Source organism: Nannospalax galili, unplaced genomic scaffold (assembly GCF_000622305.1).
Source record: "Nannospalax galili isolate Female #2095 unplaced genomic scaffold, S.galili_v1.0 scaffold417, whole genome shotgun sequence".
Lineage (NCBI taxonomy): Eukaryota > Metazoa > Chordata > Mammalia > Rodentia > Spalacidae > Nannospalax > Nannospalax galili.
In genome coordinates this window covers 2,778,953-2,805,949 of record NW_008340785.1, presented here as the reverse complement: position 1 = coordinate 2,805,949, position 26,997 = coordinate 2,778,953, and the positions used below count along the sequence as shown (strand labels likewise).

The window sequence follows — 26,997 nt, the reverse complement described above, 5'->3', positions numbered from 1 at the left end:
TCATCTCTCTATCCTCTATCTATCTATCTATCTATCTATCTATCTATCTATCTATCTATCTATCATCTATCTGTCTGTCATTCATCTCTCTCCTTTCTCTCTCTGAATTTTTCCCCTCTAAAAGATAAGATGTATTGCAAAGCTTCTCTAATTTACTTGAAATTCAATACTAATTCCAAGTAGGCTGTAATTCATCCAGTAATTCTAAAAAAGCAGATATATAATGAACACATCAAAAGATGAATACATTAAAACAGAATAGTAAAAATATTTGGTTGACATAACCAATACAAGAAAGAGGAAAACGAGGAACCTCAGGCAGCCTGAGCTTATCTACCTCAGTTCCCTTTGTTTCCTACATCACACAGTGTGAGGACTGTTATTTGTGCAGGTGTTGCTGTACACATGGGTTAGTCTGTGCTATACTCTTTTAACTGAGCTTCTAGTAGACTGGCCTAAACTTTGCTCTAGAAGAAAATACTGCCTTTATTATCTTGGACAGCAAACAACAACAACAACAACAACAACAAAAACCCCTACCCACCTGCTCTAACACATTACAGACACTTCATCTTTTAAGTTTGTTTACTATGTAATCATCACTGAAAAGATGGCAGTGAACAAATTTTATGTGATCCAAGGATTCCACTCCTATGCCTTTACCTAAGACAAATGCGTATGCAAAATGCTCACATAAAGACCTGAAAGCAAATTTTTACGGGTTTTATTCATGATCACTCCAAAGAGGAAATAGTACAAATGTGCAGAAATAGGGGAGTGGCTAAATAGACTATACTCCATCTACACAATGAAAATAGTATTCAGCAAGAAAAAGGATTATACACAAAATAACATGCAAAAATATTAAACACTATTCTGTCAATGGAAACCACATAGAAAAAGAACATAGACCACATAATTCCTTGTAGGTAAAACTCTAATAAACACTAAAATGACCTGCAGTGACAGCTGCAACTTAGTGGTTGCCTGGGATGAGACAAAGGAAAGGCAAAGCATCACATGAAAAGTTTTGTGGGTGATGAAAAGTTGTATATCATGAGTGCACCGTATGCTTATCAAAACTGACTGAAATTTACACAAAGATGGGTGCATTTTTGTATGTAAATTATTAAGTGAAAGAGGTAAGGAAAAAAAGTTACCTAGCACTTAGTTTAATCTGTTCAACTAAAAGTTTAACAACATTGATATATAAACTTGTGCAAGTGACGCAGTTCAGTGGGCCCCTTGTAATACAGCTTTGTGGTAATTACTTATCGATTGTTCACTAGCATATTTATTCCTTGTTAACTTAATTGAAGAAAGTTTTACCTTTAGTATGAGAGAAAGAATCTGATTAATTTCATTCTGACCTAGTGGTATTTTACATGTTTACAATGAATCCAAAGCTCTAGTCAATACAATGATCATACTGAAAACAGTAAGATATTGTGGTATCGACAAGTTTTCCTTATTAATATATGTTGATTGCTCTTGAATATCTTTTTACTATCTTTCTGACTAAATCTTTCCCTGAGAAATTTAAGCATCTGAAATTGTCACTCAAATGTGGTATGCTATTTAAATTATGTCATTTAAATTATGGTATAAGTTATTAGAACACAGAGGCTCTTGTCATTAAAAAAGAGTTCTATGAATATACATCTTATAGTTACCTCACAGATAACTTAGATTTTTTGGGGGGGGGTGAAACTAACTGTTGGAAAACAACCTCGTCATTGCTTAGCCACAAAACTATTAGAAACTGAGCGTTAGTCTTGGCCATATCACTTGGAATGCCTGACATCATAAGCTAAGCAGGGTCAGGCCTGGTTAATACTTGGATGGAAGAAACTGAGAATCTAAACAACTTACGAAAACAACACAGAATGAAATACTAAACTCCTTTCTTTGTAGAAGTACTTCACTAATAGTTACCTTTCTGTTGCTATGATAAAACACCACAACCAAGGCAACTTATTAAAGGAAGAGTTTATTGGGCTTACAGTTCCTTATAGAGGAATGAGTCCATCACAGTGGGGGCAGACATGGCAGGAGGCAGCCAGAGCAGACAGCTAAGCACTCACATGCTCACATCTTCAAGCATGCACAGGAAACAGAGACAGACAGACTGTGGGCCTTGCTTTGAACTCTCAAAGCCTACCCTAGTGACATGCTTCCTCCAGCACAGCCACACCTCCTTTAAAGGTTCCATTCCATGACCCTCCTCAAACAGCGCTATGAACTGGGGCCCAAGTATCCACATACTTGGAGCCTATGGGGGGGTTATTCATCACAACCTACATATAAGTGAAAAGGAAATTAGAACTGTATAAATTGTAGGCTTCTCTAAAAATGACAAAAGATAGGTAGACTGAGTGTGTGCACTCAGGCTGGCCCTTGCAAAACTTCACACGTTAGGTGTGTGTAACGGTATCACTGTCCCTACCACCTGACTTCCCATGTTCAGAACTTTCACAGAGGGCAACTGTAAAGCAGGCCTTTCCTGATTAAAAAACATAAACATAAGCAAAAATGTTAGTTTTATGCATGGGTACTTTTTGAGATTAATTATATTACTCAGCCAGCAGAATTCTTGTTAGTAACTAAAGTAAATGTGTAACAAGTTACTTCAAATTATTTCTAAATACATTCTGGGCAAGAAGTTTATTATTAGGATAATCTAGAATCACTAAGATAACTATTTCAAAGGACATATAACAGTATTCATCCAAATCCATGATGATCAAAGTGTGTCCAGAAGCCAAGAAATGCAGGTCGGAACTGCTCTTAAAAGAATTCTTACAACGAAAGAAGCTTGGGAAACAGTGTTGAAAGCAAGGCCCATCCTGGAGATCTGCACATAAGCTGTAATTTCCGAGTCAAATGTGGGTTTTAGGACAGTCTGCATGTAGTAGTTTGTCCTTCATAGGCTCCAAGTATTAGGACAGTTGGTCCCCAGTTTGTGGCATGGTTGGAGAGGGTCATGGAACCTTTAGGAGGCCATGCTGGAGGAAGCACACCACTAGGGGCAGGCTTTGAGAGTTCTTAAGCTTTAAGTTTTGCCAGATAGATTTCCAGTCTCTCTCTGCTTCCTATGCCTACTTGAAGATGTGATTGCGTAGCTCTCTGCTTCGGCCACCTGTTACCACCATGCCTTCCCACCATTATGGACTCTTACCTCTCTGGGACCATAAGTCAAACAAACTCTTCCTTCTATAACTTGCCTTGGTGTGGTGTTTTATCATAGCAAAAGAAAAATAAGTAATACACTAGGTTATACAGAGTGAGACCCTATCCCCAAACCAAAAACCCAAGCTCCAAACCAAACCAAACCAGCTATACCGTAACTATAGCATCTATGATTTAAAAGGCTGAACTTCAGATAACAATTTCAGAAGGTATCAAGTCACAAGCCATCTTGCTGACTGTGGCTTCTTCCTCCTCCTCAGCAGTCTGCTGGCTTCTTAGAGGGCAAAACATTAGTGAAACTTAGAGAACCCTGTCATTAACACATGAGGCCTCTTAGCAGAATGATAAAAGAAACAATGGTTACATTTTCTTCAGTATTAAAACTATTTTTTTTTTTTTTTTAAAAACAGGGTCTCTCTGTAGTCCTAGCAGGCCGGGAACTTGCTATGTAGACCAGGCTGGCCTCCATCTCACAGAGATCTGCCTGCCTCTGCCTCCTGAGTGCTAAGATTATAGATGGGCACCACCATGCCCAGTTTCAGTGTATTTTTGAGGTTTAAAACTTTTCACACAAAGGAATTTACCTAGAGCCTAAAGGCAAGACAAGAGAGAGATAGTTAGCAATGAGCAGTGGTCATGATTAATGGAGCTATTCTCACACTGCCCTTGAGGATATTCCACTTTTATTATTTCAGATATACTATTAGACTTGTGATTATATATTCTTAACAGAAATAAATTCCACCTGATCATTTAATTAAATGCTTTCATGCTAAAAAATTATTAAGTGTGGTATGCCAAAAATAGTATCTCTAGTTTTATTTCTAAAGTTATCACATACATTTAAGGTGTACAAAACGTTTGATATACTACACATATACAATGAAATGATTAATACAGTCAAACCAATGAACATATTCATTATCTCACAAAGTTCTAGTAACTCGGTGTGTGTGTGTGTGTGTGTGTGTGCGTGTGCGTGTGTGGACTGACACATATGCAGTATTGAGATGCAGAGAAGAGTCCAGTGCAGGACTGAAGTGATGGAAACTCAGGCCGAGGTAACGAGAGAATGAGAAAGAAGCCTGTTTATGAGATGTGTCAAAAATATTATAAAAATATAGTGGACATGATTTGGTGACAGACCAGATGTCAGGGGAAGTATTTCAGTATCTCAGGGGACTGGAGAGATGGCTCAGTGATTAAGAGCACTGGCTGCTCTTGCAGAGGACCTGGGTTCAGTTCCCAGCACCTACATGGTGGCTAACCACTATTCTTAACTTCAGCTCCAGGGGATCCAGTATCTTCTGGCCTCCATAGACACCGTATGGTGCATGGGCACTTACATACATGTAGAAAAAACATTCAGATATAAAAATATAAATAAATAAAATTAATAATAAAAAAATTCAAGATGACCACAGAGTTTTTGAAATGGGGTATGGGTATAACAAAAGGCCAGTGGGGAAGGGAGGTAGTGTGGGGGTTGAAGTAAAGGACAGAGATTTCTGACAGTTTAAGTTTAGAAGCTACCCAACTTCTTAGCTGGATATAAGGATTTAATTCACCAGTAAAGACAGAGCTAGAGTTTAGATTAAAGAGAGGCACTCTCTTGTATAGGGCTCTACCACGTACAAGTTGGACAAAGTATGTGACTTATGTACAATTGAAAACTCATGCATGAGTTGCTGAGATTTTTTTTCTAAAGACATGGAGGGGATGAGATCTGAAAAGGAGGAGCTAACAAGAGCAGGAGCCTAGAGGAGTGGACAGGTGGGAAGAAGGCCCCTGATCACACCCTGGGCCTGGAAGGAGGAAGTGATGCGACTTTAGAGAAATGCTTCTCCCTTATCACAAAGACTCTGGCTAAATAGTTTCAAAATTTGTTCACATTATCACAAAAGTGGTGAAGAAGGAAAAAACTAGAGGAGTCATGAAGAGCACATGAAGAAGGAAAATTGGTTCTGATAAAAGATGTTTAAAAAGATTCAGGTTCATTATGCCACAGAGGATTTTCATAATCTTAGCATTTGCATTCAGATAGATAAGATTCTGAAAAGTCTCCCATTTTTAACTCTTTAGAGAGCAGAGATTCTGTAAATTTACATTTGCTTTATGCTTTACCTAAGAAAAGGTATCAATCATATGCAGCAAACCCTAAGGCTCCTGGTAAAATTCAGTCCTGGAGGTTTGTGGAATTCACTTAGATACAAGGAAAATGTTTTGTAACCTTGGAAGTGCATAATTATGATTACAATACAGATAGATAAACACCACAGGAGCCCAGATTCCCACCCAAACCCAGAGACCATTTTTCTTTCTTGTCTTTCCCACAGGCATCAGGAAGTCAAAAGGCATAAAAACAATTTGTTAGTTCCAACAGTCCCAGAGCAGGACATTTATTTTTGTGCCAGATTAAATTAAATTAAATTAAATTATTAGAATCTTAAAAATACAAATAATTGGAATGCTTTTGAAGGCCACAGAAAATTATAGAATCATAAGGCATTAATATCAGGTGTCTGATGCCTATGGCCCATACGGTCATAATCACTTCCTCTCCTTTAAATTCATTTCCTTAGCACCTACAGAATACTGAACGTACTTAGCAGCACTTTTATATTAAAAAGAAACTTAGGTACTACCATCTTTAGGAAAACATGGAAAGCAAAATTATAATGCTTAAAGATTATTCTAAACAGTATTATTTACATGAATTCCATTTTTGAAAGTTCTTTTCAAACACTAACATGAAATTATTGCTTGCTTATGCAAGGGATTCAGCAATTCAGATTAGTAAATCCTATAATGCTAATCTAGCAAAAATCTTGGACATCAGCATTAACTTTGCCATTCATTTAAAAACATCACTCTTTTGGTACACACATTCTCTACCATTTACTACCTACTCAAGCAATATTAAGTGGTTATGTGTTTAAGCTATTTGAAATGAAAACAACCCAACAGTTCATCTAAACAACAGTCTTTTTGAGTACACAACCACAGTTGGGCCACTGTAGAGAAAACGAATACAAGTAAAAGAGAATGTGCCACAAGATTATTCAGTTTTGTAATATTTACATCTAGTTAAAAGGAATTTTAAAATAACCTTTAAGCCAATTAAAAAAAGTTCTCAAGAGTAATCTAAACAAGATCAAAGTCCGCTTAATATAATGAGACAATGTGCCCAGTATAGACTGCCATGTGATGAGAAATTGGTCTGGGCTTAAAGGTAAGGTAAATGACACTTCAATATTTACTGTTTATGACAGCAGCCTTTGAAGCCAAGTGCAAGACTTTCTCATTAGGTACAGGAAGAAACTATCAAAGCTGCTATTTCTGAATTTTTTATCTAAAAGTAAGAAAAAGGCTTTATTAAATTAAATATTCAGACATACACCGTTCTTTGTCCCTTGGTGAGTCTGTGAAAGGCAACATGTAAGATATAATAGGCTCTGGTACAGACACCACAAAAGGGAAGAGTGCGATACGCCACAGCTTCTGGTGGCTTCTGATGCACTGTGGTTTATGAGCTATTCCCAAACCTCTACAGAGGAGAACAATTCTAATACCCGTGCTTTCTAAAGAGAAGGAGACTGACCAGGATAACAACTTGGAGATTTCCTGTCTTAAGAAGCACTGAACCAAGGGTGTCCCTGAGTCCACACATGTTTCCAGTGACAAGTAGATGCTGGTATGTCAATGGGAAAAGAAGAAAAGGGGTGTGAGAGATGGCTCAGCAGTTACGAGCAGATACTACTCTCGTTGAGGACCCAAGTTTGGTTCCTGGCACTAACATTAGGTGGCTCACAATCCCTTGTAGCTCCAACTCCAGGGGATTGTAAGCTTCTGGCATTCAAGGGCACCTGCACTCACATACACATACCACACATGTGTGACATGTACACACACATGCTTAAAAAGAAAATGATTTTTAAAAAGAAAAAAGAAAAAAACACTATCACTTCAAACTAAAGCTGACAATTTAAAAACTATTTTATTATTTTTATTTTATGTGTAAAAGTGTATTGTCTGCATGTATGTAAGTGCACCTGTGTTGTGCAATGCCTATGGAGGCCAGAAGAGGGTGTTGGATCTCCTGGAACTGTAGTTACGGACAGTTAATAGCTACCATGTGGGTGCAGGGAATTTAACCCGGGTCCTCTGTAAGAGGAGTCAGTGTTCTTAACTGCTGAGCCATCTTTCCAGTTCCCAAACTAACACTTTTATATGAATAAAATAAACGGGCATTGAGAAATTTTGGACTAAGGAAAGATTTTGAAGTTAATGTTTTTGAAAATATTTGTGAAATAGTTCATTTCTAAAACTCATATTTGTGTTAGACTCAAAAACAGAATTTTCCATCTTGCTTTCAAAACTGAGAGGCAATGTTTCAGTGGTTTCTGAATTCATTTTTAAAAACTGTGTGTATATACATATGTATACGACATAAATATATATTTTAATTATAAAAATTTACATATAAGAATTAGTAACTGCTGAGCCATCCCTCCAGCCCCTTATTTATTATTTTTTATGTGTGTATTGCCTGCATGTAGGTAAGTGCACCTGTGTTGTGCAATGCCTGCGGAAGACAGAAGAGGCTGTTGGATCCCCTGGAACTGAGTTATGGACAGTTGTTAGCTGCCATGTGGGTGCTGGGATTCGAACCTGGATCTTCTGCAAGAACATCCAGTGTTCTTAACTGCTGAGCCATCCCTCCAGCCCCTTATTTATTATTTTTTATGTGTGTATTGCCTGCATGTAGGTAAGTGCACCTGTGTTGTGCAATGCCTGCGGAAGACAGAAGAGGCTGTTGGATCCCCTGGAACTGAGTTATGGACAGTTGTTAGCTGCCATGTGGGTGCTGGGATTCAAACCTGGGTCTTCCACAAGAACAACCAGTGTTCTTAACCACTGAGGCATCTCTCTAGCTCCACAAAACAACTTTCTATATATTACGCTGCCGAGTAAAATATATCAGGAATGAGAAATTTTCTAGCAAAAATTTTAAGAAAATTCTTTGCATGGCTAGATGATGACATTTGAAGTATATGTGTTTTCGGAAGGTCAAGAAATACTGCACTTTTCTTTGTGTGGAGTTTCTTTTTGTGTGTATGTACATGTGAGTGGGTGTGCATGCAAATTAATGCACATGCGTGTGGCAGTCAGAAGTTGATGTCAGGTGTCTTGCTCAGTTTCTCTCTACCTTATTTTTCTGAGGTAGGACCTCTCACTGAACCCTGTGCTCATTGGCATGTTCAGCTTGCTGACCACAGAGCTCCTGGGATTCACCCATCTCTGTATCTCTAGTGCTGACAAATGTGTGTCTCTGCACCCAGTTTTTTTATGTGGGTGCTGTGGATTCAAATTCAGTTACTTAAGTTTGTGCAGAAAGCATTTTATCTACTAGGCCATTTCCTCACCTCTCCCCTCGTCAAAAAAGGAGAGTATGACATAGCAGGTGTCTAATTCCTCCAAGCAGTAACGAATGAGGCAGCAAATAAGAGGTGGGCCTAAGCAGATTAAACTGCTAAGAGGTATTCCACCTTGGCTTCAGTTTCTCTTTTGACTTTTCTTTTTTAATGCATTTTAAAAATGCTTTATTATATTTTTATTTTATTTTATGTGTATGCGTGCATTGCCTACAGGTACGTAAGTGCACCTGTGTCCTGCAATGCCTGTGGAGGACAGAAGAGGCTGTCGGATCTCCTGGAACTGGAGTTAAGGACAGTTGTTAGCTGCCAAGTGGGTGCTGGGATTTGAACTTGGGTCTTCTACAAGAACAGCCAGTGTTCTTAACTGCTGAGCCATCTTTCCAGTCCCTCTCTCTTTTGACTTTTCACCAAGTATAAAGGTAAAGAAAGACTACTCATTCCATCAACATAACTTTGTATCTTTTCTATCTCCAGACAGATGTTAATGTTCTGTTGTTAAAAAAAAAAAAAAAAAAGCAACATAAGCCAGGTGTAGTGGCATAGCCTTTAAATCCGGTATTTGGGAGACAGAGGCAGGTGGAGCTGTGTGAGATGAGGTCAGCCTGGTCCACATGTTGAGTTCCAGGCCAGCTGAGGCTACCATGAGATACTGCCTCAAAAAGAAAACAACAACAAAAAAGAAGGCTCTCTCCAAAAATATTATCTTATATCTCTCACTAAATGTATTCTTATTGAGAGCTGGAGAGATGGCTCACTGGCATCTCTTGCAGAAGACCCGGGTTCGATTCCCAGAACCCACATGGTGGCTAACAATTGTCTTGTAACTCCAGTTCCAGGGGATCCGATACCCTCTTCTGACTTCTGTGGCCACAGATGCACTTACATACATGCAGGCAACACATTCATACACATTAAATATTCTTATTTTAGTTTATAAATATCTTATTTCTTCAACTATAGCCTACCATTCAGTTTTTAGAAAGTTTAAAAATGATCATGACATATTAACACAAGTGTATATGTATAATTCATGAATATAAAGACATGTTTTGTATTTTTGGGTGAGTACGCAAAAATGTTTTACTGCTGAGAGAGCAATTGGAAGATTTTAAAGTCGACTGTTCATCCAATTGATGTATCTGCTGGGAGCACATCCACTATATCATGCAACTAGCTACAGCAATTCACATGTAAATAAACAGCTAAATGTACTCCACTTAATACAGTGTTAACATTCTTTTATTTCCTATTAAATTTAAGAACTACAACGTAATACCTCATAATTAAGGAAATTGCTACAGCGTTAGTCCTTATTTCAGTCTCATTTCAGAGTATTTCAATAATTTAAAATAACCCTTCTTCAGCTGGATGGCTTCATTGTTCACGTCCCTTTGTTGTCCCAGATGACGACAATTACTCCCAGTACTCTGTAATGCTTCCCTGTTTGTGAGGTCTGTGCATTATAAACTGAATGCATGGAGAGCTGTTAGAATTACAAATGTGCACAGCCACCACACACACACTGTTCTTTACATGAAGCTTTCCTCTTCCTTGCTGAAGGCTGACTCAGACATGAGTGGTGAGGGTAGCTCCACCATGATTTGCAGAGAGCTAAAGGGCTAAGTTAGCCACAACCCTCTGGGGGCCTGACATTCCTCTGTGAGCCATTCTTATGGGTCTCAAATACCACCCTTTCTCCCTCCACATCCTCAAATTTCTAGGTCTTGTCATATTTTTTCTATAACGTTGATACTACCTATGTACTGACTCTTCTTCCAACATGAGAACCATGGCTTAGAGAAGACTTAAGATAACACTTTAGAAAAAGCTATATTCAATAAAACAGCATCTTCTACACACAGTTTAGTGTGTTTTTGATTTATAACTTGCCCGTTCTGCTGCCCTTTCTTTCTGCTGATCTTTCTTAAATACAATCAGCACCATTACAGAAACTGGCACTGTCAAAGATTTTAAAATTATGGAAAATCTGTAATAGATAATTCATTAATTTTCCAATGCTCACTTGTAGAGTACCTGCCAGGCATAAAAAGACACCAATTGGACAAATCTGGAGAATAGTGTGGGAGGTTGCACAGCACAGAAAGGCAGAGATAAGCACACTCCTAGAACACGTCATAGTTTTATCCAAGGCATATGGAAGGTTTCTTATAAAACCATGTGCCCCAAGAGTTTATTAAGTCAATTTACTGACCTTTGACTAAACAACAGTAATCATAGCTTAAGAGTAACAGCAAAATTCCAGACAACATGTACAATTTCCCAAACACAGCTATTCCAAATGATATATGCATATAAAATAGCTTATATAATTTTCATGGTACTTCTGGGGGTGTGGGTGGGCAGAACAGATTTATGCTTAAATTTTGGAAATCTCTTCACTGATAAAGCCATTATAGTAATTGCATTCGGTCTGTTTATTAATTTGTCACAATTAAGTCAATACAAGCTTTACTAATGTCCTATTACTTGATTAGTTTTGAAAGTGATTATCTTAAGAACTAGACTTAATTGGAAGCCTCTCAATTTACAAGGTACATTAAACTCTCAGTTGCATCTTAAGATTATTCAACATATGCAGGTCAATTACCAGAAATCACTGTTTTGTACAAATGTTCCATAAAAACTATGGCATGACAAGACAAAGAAGGGAAGTCAGATTTAATTAATAATATTAAAGTCGCATTGACAATTTTAGGATAAGGGGGCAACATGAGCATTCACACACTGAACAGGACAGGCCACTGAAAACTGCAGAAGGCAGGCTAGCCACTCTCCACCTCACAGATGAAGATAATTTTCCATGACTGTAAAATCACTGACTTGCACTGCCTATACCCATGCCCAGCTACATGTTACTCTCCAGATTTGTAAAATACAATTCTTAGGAGTGCCTCATCACTTTTCCTTCTCCAGTTAATAAGAGACTGCAATCAATCATCCTTCACCCCATTTTCCAGAACAGATCAACTGCAGCTATTACTGCACAAGTAGGAAACACTGTAGTTAATGCACTACCGAGACTGGGAGGCCTTTAAAAACGATTGGCTGCAGTCTCAACATTTTATATCGACCTTAAACTTCCACTCAAAGATTCAGTGCACTCAGTTGAATATTTACAATGACTAACAATTATAAGGCCTGATAAAGTATCTGGATGCCTGGTCTGATTTTTCAAATATCTCTTCAAACTACTTCATAAACTTTTACATTTTATTAATTAGATATCTGAAAGGTTTGCCCCATATTCACAACCTAAGTCAAGCCCTGAGATCAATCACAAGAAAATTGACTGTTGGCTCATTAAAAACCTGGGGAAGTCAATTCTTTGAAAAGATGATTCCATTGCTGGCCTGCAAAGGCACTGCATGGATTTATGTGTTGTGACTTGTTCGTAATCTAAGTTCTATACACAGCATACATTTAAAATTGCCAAGGCTGATTTGCTAGCAATTGTGTGAATGTGCAAATAGAGTGAACCAAGCTGAAGCTATGAAATACTAGCTCTGTGCATTTGAGTACCACTGAGTTCTTGACATTCAAGTACACATAATTATTCTTATATAAAAATTTTCTGGTGATTTAACTATTTGCACACAGTGGGAAAAGCAGTGGCCATACTCAATCCACTCCCCTGTGTTTTGTGTATGAGTGTTTTGCCTGCATGTGTGTAACTACACCTGTGTTGCACAATGCCTGTGGAGGTCAGAAGAGGGTGTGGAACTGGAGTTACAGATGGTTGTTAGCTGCCTTGTGGGTGCTGGGAACTGAATGTGAGTCCTCTCAAGAGCAACCAGCGCTCTTAAACCACTGAGCCATCTCTCCAGTCTCCACACACATCATTTTTTAAGGGATTTAAGTAAACTTCTTGGGATGAACCATGTCTAAATTGTCTACATATCACTCTGACAAATTTCTACACTTAATTAACTCATATGCTACAATTTACCCTTTGTGATGGTTTGAATGAGATATCCCCTACAGGTTCTATTGACATTTGGTCCCCAGTTCATGGCACTGTTTGGGAATGGTCATAAACCTTTAAGAGGTGTGGTTATGCTGGAGGAAGCATGTCGTCACCAGCATGTTGACTTTGAAAATTCATAGCCTTGCCCATTTTCAGTCTGTCTTTCTCTGCTTCCTGTGCCAGCCTGAAGATGTGAGAGCTCAGCTTTCTGCTCTGGCCACCTCTGCGGCCATTCCTCCCCCACCATGACGGACTCTGGAACTGTAAGTAAAGTAAACATTTCCTTCTATAAATTGTCTTGGTCATGGTGTTTTATCACAGCAACAGAACAGTAATGAATACACCCTTAAAATAGAGAACCTTCTGGAAGAATAGAAAAAAAAATTTTAAATGTCTAATTCTTGGTTAAGTGAAACACCAACTAAGCCACTCCAATTCACATGTTAATTTTCTGCTCCTGCCTTCCCAGAAGCATAAGCAGACGTCTACGCGGATAGAATTCTGGCAGGACAGAGGGTAAGATTTGGAAGAAATAAGGACCTGTGCTTAGAGGCACAAAGGGTCTCTGCTTTAAGAGGCACTTTAAGAATCCATTTACCTGGGTGTTAACTTCAATTATGACCAGAGAGGTGGGAAGAAAGGAAACAGTTCAGGCATCCTGAGGCTCTTCAGATTCCCACTGCCTCATACTGTGTGACTAAGAACATCAAACATCCTTTTTCAGAAGCTCGTTTCCCACTTCTCCACAGAAGACGCTGCACACCAAGTACATTCAAATGAAACACTGCCATCCTTACTGTCCACTTGTAATAAATAAATGCCTTTACTTTGGTCAAGCTTCTGAATGCCTGGCAGACATAATAATCCAAAGATCAGTGAATGAAAGAATTAACTGACCTCAGCAGAGGCTCTCTCTTCCTCATTTGGAGGGAGGAGGAGCTCGGCTCTGCTTTGGCCCTTAGGTAAAGGACCAGGTTTCTCACTGCTTATAATAAAGTCCCTTTGCCCAAAGCCACAAATATGACTTTATAGAAATGGCTTTACTTTTTTAACAGTTACCCTGAAGTTCTTAATTAAATTTAATTAAAAATACTTTTTTTTTTCCTTTATACTAGGATGGCTCAAAGGTTGTTTTCTCTTCTCATTGGATTAAAAAAAGACTATGGGGGTGTGGGACAAGCAAGGTCTTTTGAGGGAAATTAATGTTTGGAATGGGCTTTTATTTTTTTTCAGAAGAAGAAGCAAACTTCTTAGAGGTAAATGGAAATTTTGTATAAATATTAACAGGAGCATTAATTACAGGAATAAAATAAGCTTCCCATCGAACAGTGGAGCTGGCCATTGGCTGAGTAGCTCTGGAATGGTAGGTTCTCAATAGCGGCAACAAAGGCTCAGTTATTTCTCACAGTGGTCTGGTCCGGGACCAGCCCAGGAGCTTCTGTATCAGAGTGGATCTAGTAAGAAAAGTAAATTATTGAACCCCACAACACCCTCTGGGAATCAGAAACTCTGCCTATGGGATGTAACAATATAAGCTTGAATAGGTTCTCACAGACTGTGAAGTTTGAAAAGCATGGCTCTGTAAAGTTAGGCTCTCTCTCTCTCTCTCTCTCTCTCTCTCTCTCTCTCTCTCTCTCTCTCTCTTTCTCAATAGGGTCTCCTAGTAGCCTCTGCTGGCCTGGAACTTGCTACATAGACCAGGCTGGCTTGGATATCACAGAGACCTACTGGCCTCTGCCTTCAGAATGTTGGGGTTGAGGTGTATGCCACCACACCCAGCTACAGTTAAGATTTTTACAAACTAACTTTCTGGTGCTTTTATGTTTCAATAATTAAGCTATTAATGCATAGAGGAAACTTTTCAAGGGTAGCTGAGGTAAGAAACAAACCTATCCTCAGCACATACACACTAGGCTTAAAATAGTACTTCCCAACCCTAGCCTTGGAGCTCTTTAAACAAACCCAGGGACCTTACCCCAAAATGACTGAAACAGAAGGAGTAGGGGGTGATGGGAGCAGCATTTAAAAGAATTTCCCAGTTGTTCTAAAACATTCAGAAGATTGAGAATCACAGACATAAAGTGACAGCAATTATATACTTAGTGGAATTAGCATAGCCCAATAACTGGGAAATAGTCTGGTGTGAGTATTCATGGCAGGAACTATGTTTCAAAACTATGTTTGTACTACAGTAATCAGACAACAGCTATCATGGTGGACCTAGGAAAAGAACATAACGTTTACTACCTCAGACTCATTTTAAATGTTATGATTGAGTAGTGCTAATTTATAAGGACAGACAATTAAAAAATAAATATGATTTTAGACAACAAATTCAGTTTTTATTTCATGTACTGGATCCAAAATAACATTTAAAAAATAATGACGTTGGGCCTGGTGGTACATGCTTTTAATCCAAGATCTTGGAGGTAGAGACAGGTGGCTCTCTGTGAGATAGAGGCCAGCCTGGTCTACACAGAGAGTTATAGGTAGGATTATAGAGAGACTTTCTCAAAAAAAAATTAATGAAAGCTTGAGCAGAGCCATATCATCATCCTCCATGGACCACAAAGAGACATGTTCTGCACATTTCCTATGGGGTATATCAACACCATGTCCTGACTTAGGGAAAGAGAATAGGCTTCAGAATGGTTATGGGGCACTGCAGGCTTGAAAACCAAAGGCTATCATTAAGGGTCACCAGCAACACTAAAGCAATTCTGCAGGTATATCACGTTACTGTAGAGGAAGGAGAGGTCTCCTCTGCTTTCACCTTAGTTCTCACATGGACTTTCTGGGTGGATGTAGGAACCCCATTAACATCCCTGAAGGGGGATGAACAGGAGCAAAGCATACCAGTTTTTTTCTTTACATGGGGATCAAAACAAATACAATGACTAAAACAAGATGCTTTTATGCCTTTAAGAAAGAACAAAGCAATGGCAAGACAAGTAGCTCTCTGGAGGAGGGTAGCCAGTACCAGGGATTCACTAAGACACATGGAGTGGAAGTAAAGCTAGTGGGAGATAAAGGTTATCCCCACAAGTTTAGGTTCATTTCATCCCCAAATACCAGTCTCTGGGGATTAAGGCAATTTTCACACCTGTGTGGGGAACACACCTCTTCCCAAAGAATCATTACGGGTTGTTGTATGTGGGAAAAGGGGTCAAATGGCCTTCTGCAGTTAACTTTTCCTTAGGTTACTTCAGCTTGAAATGATTAATATGCCAATTCAGCATATTTTGAGATGGAACATCCTTAACTCTTTCACTTTGATATGAAATATTTATTACATGTACCACTTATCTTCAACTACTGGGAGTAAGACCATACACTGAGATGAATAAAATATACATTTCTTTCATATTACTCTGAAATATTTCTTTTATGTACTGACTGAATTTTCACAAAAAGTCTTTCCAGTTCATCAAGACAGATATTACTGCTGCTATTTTAGATTTATTTATGAGAAGATAAACTTCTAGAGAGTTAAATAGAAGTAGCAGCTTTAATTATGGCACTGTAATACCTAGCATAAGGGCACCATCCTAGTTTTTCTCATCTTAATGATTACCTTTTCTTTGCAAAATTGTCCCTTGTATTCTTTGTCTAGAGTTGGTAACTTCTAAAAGAAAATTTCCATCCAGCTGGGATGTAGCTCAGTTGGTATAGTGCTTGTTTAGCATGCACAAGCACTAGGTTAGATTCCCAGCACTCAATAAACAAGGTGTGGAGGCACTGGGCTGTAATCCTGTTACTGAGGAGGTAATCCCATTACTGCAGGAGGATCAGGAATTCCAGGCCATCCTTGGGTGCACAGCCAGTCCGAGGCCAGCTTCAAACATGAGATCCTGTCTCAACAACAACAACAACAACAACAACAACGACAACAAGAGTGCCTTTAAATGGCTGATATACTAAGTTCTGTAGTCAACTACTCCAGGAAAGAGGACCTCCTAATCAAGGATCTTTAGTTTTTCAGAACCTGGAATAACAAGTGGTCTTCAAATAATATAAAAGTATGGGCCAAAGACTTGCTATTCCTAGTCTCAGAATAAAATAAAAATGTTTAACTTGTATGAAAATAGTGTTCAGAAGGAGTATAGGACTGGCCCCAAAGCTGAAAGCTATTTGTAATCTCAGGAAAGTCTAATTTAGAGAGAGAAGAACATCCACTGAGGATGCTTAGCCCGTGCACAGTCTTCTCATCCATTACCTCATTTCCTTTTATACACCTGCCTTCTACGACAAGGTTAAGACAATTTTCCTGACCTGGCTTCTTTACCACTAACCCATCTCCTGGATATTGGCAGTTGTGTGGTGAGTAGAAAAAACCTTAGTTGGTAATAATATTCTAATGCCAGACATTACCAACTATGTATATCATTATTAAAGTATGGTTGATTAGTATTTGCTGAGCGTATAAATGGCCAAATGAATTAAAACAGATAAAGACAAAAATCCAGTATAACAAAATATCCAATTGGATAACTCAAAAAAGGAGGCTAGCTTAAAATATTTTGAAAAATTCTAATTTTTCTTTTATGTTTTCTAGAGTTGGTAGAAATTGTCTTCGAGTTTTTAACAGATTGATGAAACATAAGGTATAAACTATAAGATGAAGCTTTGACTTCAAATGGAGGCCTAGATCACACCTACAATATACTTGTAGGATAATTAAGCAATATTTTTGTCTTGTAAGACATTAACAAATCATTAAATTAGCTTGATCACCTTATACTCAGAAATGCTTATTGATATTTTTAATATTATTCCTATGAAGTTAAAGAAAGAATTGTATTCTGCTCCATTTAAAAAAAAACATAATGCATGTCCTTCAAATCTGAAACCAGAAACTTTAAAAAATGGCTTGCAAATCTAATATTGCAGAAATTTATATGTCATCTGCTGAGTAAAAACATAGGGAGACATTCAGAAAATATTAAAAAAGAAATTCCCATTAAAATCTTTCCAGGTTTGTGCCTCGTAAAACTACCCAAATGTAACACTTGAGTATTTTAGACCACCAGTGTTAAGAAACAATACTGGGGTTATCAGCATTTGTTAGAGTACTTATATCACACAGTTCACATGGGATAACCTCTCAGTGTTAGCAAGCTATGTATTATTATTCCTAATAAGACCCTGTTTCAGGCAAAAGAATTTATAATTTAATTATAAGAATATGAAATACAATGTAACTCGTGACACAGTATGCACTTTTGTCAGATAATTGCAATAGTGGGCACATAAAGCTTTACCAGGCAGGAAATAAAAGCAGGTGAGGGAGCTGTACCTCATTTATCACCTTGCTGACTAATGAGAATATGAACAGAGATCAGTCTGGTCCCAGCACATCCCCAGACGGTGTGCAATAAAAATATACACTGCAGACAGTTCCACTAACTTAATATACCCACCCGGCAAGTGTCGGTTCAGAAAAATCCACAAAGAGAAATAAGTGATAAAATAATATGTAGCTAAACTAACTCATTTATCAATAGAGACAGAATAATTATTAGGAATGCCCAGACTGTATGTCTGGTGATAGAAATGAATAATGGGCACATTAACTACATTATTTTAAATTAAGGACACATTTTAGAAAACCAAAAATCTAATATAAGTCTTCTCTACAGCTAAGCTTGAATTATACTCAGATACATGGAAATGATGAGATGCTTGATTTTACATACCACAGGAAAAAAAACCAAAACAAAACAATGCACAGGGTCTCTTGTTAATAGTAGTAACAAGATTATACATCAAGCTTTGACATTTTCACATTAGAGAAATTAGATTATATAAAAATCTAATCTACTGGAAAGGGGCATTGTGGAACTTTTGTGTTCTTCTACAACTGCACTGGTGCAGCAGGCACATTAGTCTAGTTAGGATCCTTGTAACACCTAGGCTGGCTATCAAACACTTGTTAGGAACTCACAATTCCAACTAACCCCCAACTTAAAATGGAGCTCTTAAATTAAGAATTTGTTACAGGTGCATCAGAAAAGCCATTTTTTTTTTCTGGACAGATTTTTGGGACAGAGTTCCTAAGATAGCACATGAATAAATTAGGTTCTCTATATAGTTGAAACCCAGTTTGTCATATTGACATTTTGACTCTCCAAATATATAAGCCTCCCCAATTCAAAATATTGCTTATTTTAAATTCAATGCAGTGAGCAGTTATCTTTGCTTGGCACAAATGATCCTATATTTGTAAATTACATATGTGGGTATACAACAGCAGAAGATATAAATGATTTACCATTTAGGCTTTGAATTCCCAGGAGGAATGAACATGTTTGTTAACCTCTTCAATAAAACAAATGGAGAGAAAAAGAAAATATTCCCAAGATTTAGAATGGAACATCATCCAGCAGGAACACAAATAAATGCTTATTTTGGGCAAAGAAGCAAGAAATCAATTATTTTTAGGCAATAACCTGAAGAGTAGAGGACTGTGAACAGATAATAACTTCCCATTTTTGTTGACACTGGCAATGAGAAGCCTTCCTATTTTCAAAATGGAGAAGGAAGAACTGAATTATGTCATTATAGTCAGCAAATTCAATGCTGCCTTAACATAAATCTTGCTGAGTCTCAAAGTCAGTCAACAATGACTACCTTTCTATTGTAGAAAGTGTCTTCAGCCTCTCCCTGCCAACTCTCTCCACCTTACACCCTGGTCATTCTACATTCTTTCATTCTGAGAAGATAATTAAGGAAATAGGATTTGCCAGACCCATTTTACTGTCTTCTCCTTTAAAACTTTTACTAGTGACAGCCTTCAAAAATTAGAAACGAAGCTCCATGCCAGCTGTCCTCCTTCCTTGGGCCACACTGTGAAAATATAGACTCAAAGGAAATAGCATGTATGTAAAAGTGACAGCAACAGCACATGCTGAAAAGTGTGCTGTAGATAAATGTGAAATGTCAGTTTCTTCCTCTATTGGAAAAATTTTCAGATGATAACTCAGCTTGCGGCTGGAAAGAGAATGGGTTCGATCAATGCACTTAGTTGGACAAATGGATAGAAGAATTTTACTATAATTTTGCCAATGCTTATTGTGTGGACTTGGGTATGTCACTGCCATTTGGTGAACAGAAGTGAGAGTAGATAAACCACAGAAAAAAAACAAAAAAATGAAAAATTCATTCAAATTGCCAGATAGAAAAAAAATGCCTCTATCAGCTGCCAAACTATTACATAATTTCCTTTAGTTGAAATGAAAAACATTAGGGCATATATAAATGAAAATGACCATTTTTTAAAAATCATACACAATTGTTTTATAACCTTTGAACCAAAGTCCTAATGTAAAATATTGTGCAAAAGGAGGAGAGTTTGTAAAAATTTGAATGCCCCATTTCACGAAATTTTAAAATTTAATTAATTAATTAATTAATTATTTTATTTTATGTGCATGAGTGTTTTGCTTGCATGTATGTAAGTGCACATGTCGTGCATTGACAGCAGAGGCACTGTCAAGAAAAGGGCACTGGATCCCCTGGAACTGGAATTATGGACAATTGTTAGCTGCCACTTGGGTGCTGGGAACTGAACCTGGGTCCTTTGCAAGAGTAGCCACGGCTCTTAACTGCTGAGCCATCTCTCTAGTCCCCATTTAATGAATTTTTGACCATAAAATGTGAATACATTTGAAATATGTATAATATGAAATATGTATAAATATGAAAAAATAGGATTCAGCATTTGATAAGTATTCCTTTGTGTATTGAAAATATTTCCCTGGTACATTAAACATAGATTATACTAAGGAAAAATCCACTTGACTGTTAGAAATAAACACTAAATAAAGTTAAGATAATCCCATATTTATGTTTATTTCAAGAGACATCACAACTAATTAAATATTAGAATATATATGCAACATAGGCAAAGAATTAAGCACACACTCCTGTTAGTTTCAGGAAGTCTTTATCCATTTGCAAGAAGCAATCACTGGCTCCAACGAATCTTAGAGTAGAAGGCTAGAGCGATCATCTACTCCAGGATTTTAAACACAGGTCCTAGGTAGACTCTCATGGCACCATAAGCTCCTGCAAAGTAGGTATAATTTGTTGTTTTCAAGAGTATGAATTTTATCAGAAGACATTCAGGTTGCATCAAAATCTTAATCTGTGAACCTGAAAAGAATCACCAAGAACTGTGGAACTAGCTTACTTTCCAGTTTATAAATAATCCCAGAGTGTTTAAAAGATTATTCCAAAACCAAAACTTTGAAGAAGCTATAAAAAACCTAGAAAGTGGTCTCTTGATGACCAGTTAGTGTACTGCTATGCCCACATTAGCTTTCTCAGACGGCAGGTAAGGGGAAGACGAGCTAAGTGTTCAGTGTTTCCGTGACCAGACCTTATCACAGGTAGGACAATAGTATCTTGGTCAGAATATTACCTATAAATACAAAGTCTGAAGATATAAGAGGTAATAGGGAAGGTCTACATGAGTCAAACACAAAATGCATGACTTCCAAACACCAAGCTGCCTGTATACCAGGCTCAGATGCAGCTATGCTCTGCTATCCTGCAGCACAAGGAAAGACATATATAAGCTGACAGACAATGTCTCAAGAGCCCTAGTGGGAAAAACAGATACTGAGATATATTGCAAGCTAGAAAACTAGATTTAACATGGCCTCATAGTATGACTTTCTCTATTTCTCTGCCTCAACATAACCACTCTGGCCCCCAGACAGACAGGCACACTTACCAACAGGTAAGGGATAATTTCAAGGTTTAGACAGGTAAGTTATGAGTTAACTCAAAGCATAGAATCATGCTTATTATTTATCAAAGGAAAGGAGAAAATAATTGAGTGATGATTTCAATGATTTTTCATAATTAATTTTGGAATAAAATGCCACTAAAATAAATAATTATGTATAGTAATCCTGTCAAGACCCTCTGTCTACTTAGTGTCTCTAAGAAAATCATTTCATTTGTATTCATGTATCAATGTGCACATAAATATCTAAGTTCATACAGTGTATTTACTGTCTGAAACACCTGAAACACAAATTACTTAAACTCCTTGTGACTCCAGTTCCCTACAAATAAAATGAAGAAAAACCAGTAGTGACCAGATTGGGATGTTCAGAGGACTATATGTGTAATATTTGTAAAGAACCTATTACATTTTATGTTGATCAGAACAGCTATTACCATCACCATCACTACCACAATAACTTATGGGGAGGAAGGAGTTAAAAGACAAAACTGTTTAATTGATGAAATTCTTAAACTACTATGAAAACTCAGCTCAATTTGTTCCCTGGGAGAACACCAGAAAGTATCCAACAAGGCTTCATTTAGTTTTTAATTGTGACAGCATTCTCATGGCCGTACCATGCCAGTTTTCTCTACCCAAATGGGTTGGATTGATCTATCAATGAACCAGTTCCCTTTCCTCTTTATAACTGTGGACTTGGTGGCCTCAGGTGCTCCCAGCCTCAGTGACACCTCCTTTTTGGAAGTCCTATTCATCCAAGTCTTCTCTCTCTGCAGTAACTCTAACAGTTTAAAGAAAGTAAGAATTCACAGGAGTTTGCTTCTTTGTAAGTGAAATGCTTTCATGACAACTGAAAGGATGAGCTCTCTTGGTGTTGATGGACTAGTGTAGTGCTATGGAAGCAACGGCACTATGAGACAGTGAAAACTTCTGTTCATGTCTGCTTTGCATGATTTTGTTAGGGCTGTTATCCTGTGACAGGGACCCATCCAAGGCCATGGAAAACTGAAGGGCTAAGAGCTTCCAACACCAACGCAGATCCAAGACATCCACTGGGGTCCATCACCAGCATCACACATGTAATTAACCATCTCATGAGGTCACAATCTCAGATATTTTACTTTAAATTGTGTTGTAAAAATAAAGATTTTTACCTTTTCATATTCAGCAATGCCCAAGGTATTCCAGAGGGAGTACGAAATGCAGGTAGCAATTTCACCCCAAGTTCTACTGCTTTCTTTCGAAATATCTGAAAAGTTAAACAATGAGTAAGCTGTTGTTGCAAGGAAAATAAAATGTTCTACACTATTACAGTTAGCACTTTTTACATTAAAATAATGACTATCAAATCGGTCTGGGGCCGTCACCTTGTAGGGTTCTTATCTCCAACCCTGCTTGCACATTACAATCATAAGGGAGAAGGTGGTAACACAATTCAGATGTGTGGGTCCTGCACCCTTGATATTAATTTCTAGTTTGGGGCTGCCAGATCAGGTGTTTGAAAGCATATAGACAATTCAGGTAATTTCAACATGCATACTAGGGGGAGAACCCATTATTATAGAAAGACGTGTCACAGACCGAGAGTTAAGACATCTCCTAGTGTACCTTCAGCATACTTATTAGGGAAAAAGAAAGAAAAATTAAAAAGACATAGTATCCCAAGTAATCTATATATCCTCAAAGCCTCACTTTTAACTCTTCTGATATTAAGTGAAATATGAAAAAAAAAAAGTTAAATTAGGTATGGATTCTGCCCAGAGTGTAGTAGCAGGAGAATTCAGACAAATATCTAGAAAACAGATAAAATGAGAGTTGGGGGCGACCAAATCCTTTAAGTGTTCAGGCATTAGCAAGGCTCTAAGGTAGAGACAACCTTTAGATGAGAGGATACAGCACGGACCGAGGACACATAATACTCGAGGCTGAAGAGAGGTGTGGGGAATGGAGCAAATTCAGCTGGCAGAACTGTGCTTTAGGAAAACTAATCGGATGACATCTATTTACTGTCATAAGCTCAAAATAAAGTACTGCCATATTCACTGAAGGAAGGACAACTGCCACTTTTCTGCAGCAGCTGTGACACCAAACAGGCACCTATCCCTTCACCTTCAAACCATATGACTGAGTCTGGTGGGCTGGGAATTTACTATTCTCTTTTATCACCTTAAACATGGAAGGAAGCTGAGGAGCCCCAAAGGCTTGGAGAAGGAAGACAAAAATCTTTCCTTAGCCAGCAGGTGAGCACTGGTTACAGTACTTATCAAGAAAGTCCTGTGTGTCCTCCTAGAGAGAAGGGCTCCCCACAGCTCCTGTTCCAAGACCTGAGCCTCCCCATCGAGAGACCCGAGTACTCAGGCTCCAGAAAGGAAGATGATCTGTCAAACCAACATGGAGGCTATCACACAAACCCTACTCTTTCGGAGTCACTCTCATTTGGTAATGAAAATTAAAAAAAGAAATGAGTTTCAAATAAAAACCCAAGCCATCAACCAAGACAAACTGACATTCACTTCATACAGAGGCACATATATCTGTGGTAAATAGAAAGTTATATAAAAAAAAATAGGGGCCATTTCCCCCCACAAATGATCAACTGCTCTCATGAAAAGGGACAGTTTCCTACATCAGTAGTTCATGGAAAGATGGGGAGAACAAAGAAGATTCAAGGCTTCATTCTTCCTTCCTTTTCTCTGCCCTACCCTAGGGAATTCCAGGCTGGCTTCTACGGTAAGGATTTATCCTATCACTGCCCAGCCATCTGTGGACTTTCTGGTTTCCACCCAACTTTTTAAACTGTTAATTAACTCTTTTTCAAGATGCTTACATAAGATAGTAGTCAAACTATGCAATTAAAACACCATCTTGGATATAAGCATATGGCGTGTGAGCTAAGGGCTCAGGCTTTGAAGGCATGATGCCCGTTTGAATCTCTGCTGCACTGTTTCAAACTGAGTCATCTTGGGTCAGTTGCTTAATTTCTCTGTGCTCAAGCCTGCTTGCCTATAAAATAGGCAAGCATAACAGCAGCATTTGCGTTTGAAAGGTTGTGGAGAGAAATAAAGAAGTTATATTTATGGACCTCAGAGCAGATAGTGATCACTCTGGAGGTTAGTTGTAGTTTTGATGGTCATAATGATGACAGTACTCTGATAACGCTCTGCATTTACTGCCAGAAGCTGTCCCTTATTTTGGTTTACGTATAATTCTGTCATGGACAGCACCTTTACTTGCCTGCCTCCAAGGCTTAATCATGAGCATTCATTCTCAAGAGCCAAGCCCTCTGTTCTTATTACCTGCTCTCATCCCCACATTCTTCTCACCTTTGCCCTAGTTCTTCACTTATACGCAGAGGCACACATCACAACGTGAGTGCCTACTTGTTTTCTGAAACTTAATCTGTCCCATATAGAACTAATAACTGAATATCCCAAACACATTTCCCCAGTTCCATCTTGGGCTTGAGAGCAGCCATTTCTGTATTTGATTTATTGCTTTTCGGTGACCAGGTTTATCAGTGTTAATTCTGAAATGTCTTATGGACAGCTTACTCACGGATGAGGACAGACCACCTTTTCACTGCCAGGTACAATGAAATGAATGATAAAAAAGGTTCTCCTATCTCAGCCATCACTTTCCCTTGTTTCCATTAAGCTGTATCTGTATTACCAATTGTCTTTTATTAACCTTAAAACTTCTTTGTTTAAGAAACCATATTGGAGCTGAAGAGATGTCTCAGGTTGCTCATGAAGAGAATCTGGATTCAGTTCCCAGCAGTTATTAACTCTATGTAACTCCAGTTCCAGGGAATCCGACACACTCTTCTGACGACTCTGTGGGCACTGCATGGCATGGGTACACCTACCTACATACAGGCGGTATACTCATATGCATAAAATTAAAAAAAAAAAAATAAAGAAATCACAATGATTTTGTCTGTTATCGAAGCTATTCTACTAACCCTTCTCAGCAGCCTCCATGAGTCAGGCCTACCTACCATCTTTTACTTCCTCAAAGGTTACTCTGGTTCTGACTTGTGAGACTCCATAGTCTCAAACTTCTGTTCAAGTTCAGTCCACTTTAGCAGTTATTAGCCCAATTCTCTCATTTTACTGCCTCCTTTGGGGCCCATCAAATACATTCATTCTACAAGGTCAAAGTCAATTCCCAAGTGTAAGATCTTTGCCTTTCACAAATGCCAACTCTAACAGCTTGCATCACATGATGCAATGTTTGAAGAGGAAAGAGATCTTTAAATGGTTTCATGTGCTTCCATGTCCCCCAATAATTTCCTTTTCTTTCTGAAAGTAGAAAGATTTTAATCTCTTCTACTGCCTATTATATACAGTTAGCCTAGATTAAATAATTTTGCATTTTAAATTTGTTGATACCAGCATAGTATTCCTACTAGTAGTAGATAGGAAAAGAGTTATGTTCCGGGTTAGAAGCTAGGAAACTGGTGATTCACCAGCTCAGGGGCTTGCCTTCAGTGTCCTCTGGCCACAATGCCCTCTGCAGGCCCAGCTCATTCTTTTCTTTGGGAATCTGTTCAAATATCCTAGAAGGGTTCTTCTAGACCTTCCCCCCATCAAAGCTGGCCATCTTCATTTTATGTTTATCACATTACCTTGTATATCCATCCCACTGATTTTCATTGCTTGTTTACTTTCTTATTTATTGTTTTGACAACCCCCCTAAATACCAGCGTGAGGAGGGCATGGACTTTAAAAAAAGGCAATAAAGGAGTTAGAATTTAAAATGCCCATTTAATAAATGATTGAATCAATCAAAGGTTAATTAACATGCCTAAGGCACTGTAATCAGAAACCACTGATATTATAGTGTTTGCAAAGTGCTTCCTCTTATTCCACTAGTTTGCTATTGTCACTAAATAATCATCTCAAGTATCCTAGAGTTTCAACCTTGGGTGTAATTAGGGGACAATTACAAAATATTTGTGGAGAAAAACATTAATTATCTTATTGATGCTTTAAATTAAATAACACATGAGGCTCATTCAATTTTAATTCTCTGTGTATGACCTGTCATCTCCTCCTGATATTTAAAGGAACATTACTTGGAAGAGGATTCCAGATTCTAAAAGAGAACATCTTCATGATGTATAATAAAACTAGCTTATAAAATTAACATTGTTAAGAGAATGAAAAAGACATGTCACAAATCATTCTAAAGGGCAATTAAGCTTTAAGTGGTCCATCTTGGATAATGTACAGAATATCAAATTATTACAAAAAACACAAGAGATGGCACTTCGTGCTCTTTCAAGGGGGGCAGGCATGACAGTGGGATGAGGGCCGGTAGCAGGCACCTGGGCCCTGGCCTGGTCTTCTGTTTCAGATTTGGTGTAAAGTGTCTCGTTCACTTTCCCCAGTACAAACAGAGCTGACAATTTCTGTTTCTGATCTATCATTGGGAAAACAAGTACTTAGTAGCCACAAAACTAGAACTAAAGCATACCTGGCCACATAAGGCAAAACTACCATCAATTTTATAAGATTATCACCCAATTCTGAGTTAATCTTGATCTTCCAAGTTTGTTGGCACTATACTTGGTGGGGAAGAGTTTAATTGAGAAGGCAAGATGACAGTTCATAAGATGTAATCCTTGC

The 26,997-nt window shown here is 38.0% G+C and overlaps 1 protein-coding gene across 3 annotated transcripts in view; it reads right to left on the bottom strand.

Moving 5' to 3' along the window:
* Positions 1-26,997, bottom strand: part of Man1a1 (mannosidase alpha class 1A member 1) — a 200,700-nt gene that overhangs the window by 59,587 nt on the left and 114,116 nt on the right. For all 3 annotated transcript variants that reach the window (XM_029564805.1, XM_029564806.1, XM_029564807.1), the window contains one exon: positions 22,522-22,616. In XM_029564805.1, the coding sequence (XP_029420665.1) occupies positions 22,522-22,616 (95 nt within the window). The remainder of the gene's footprint in view (positions 1-22,521; positions 22,617-26,997) is intronic.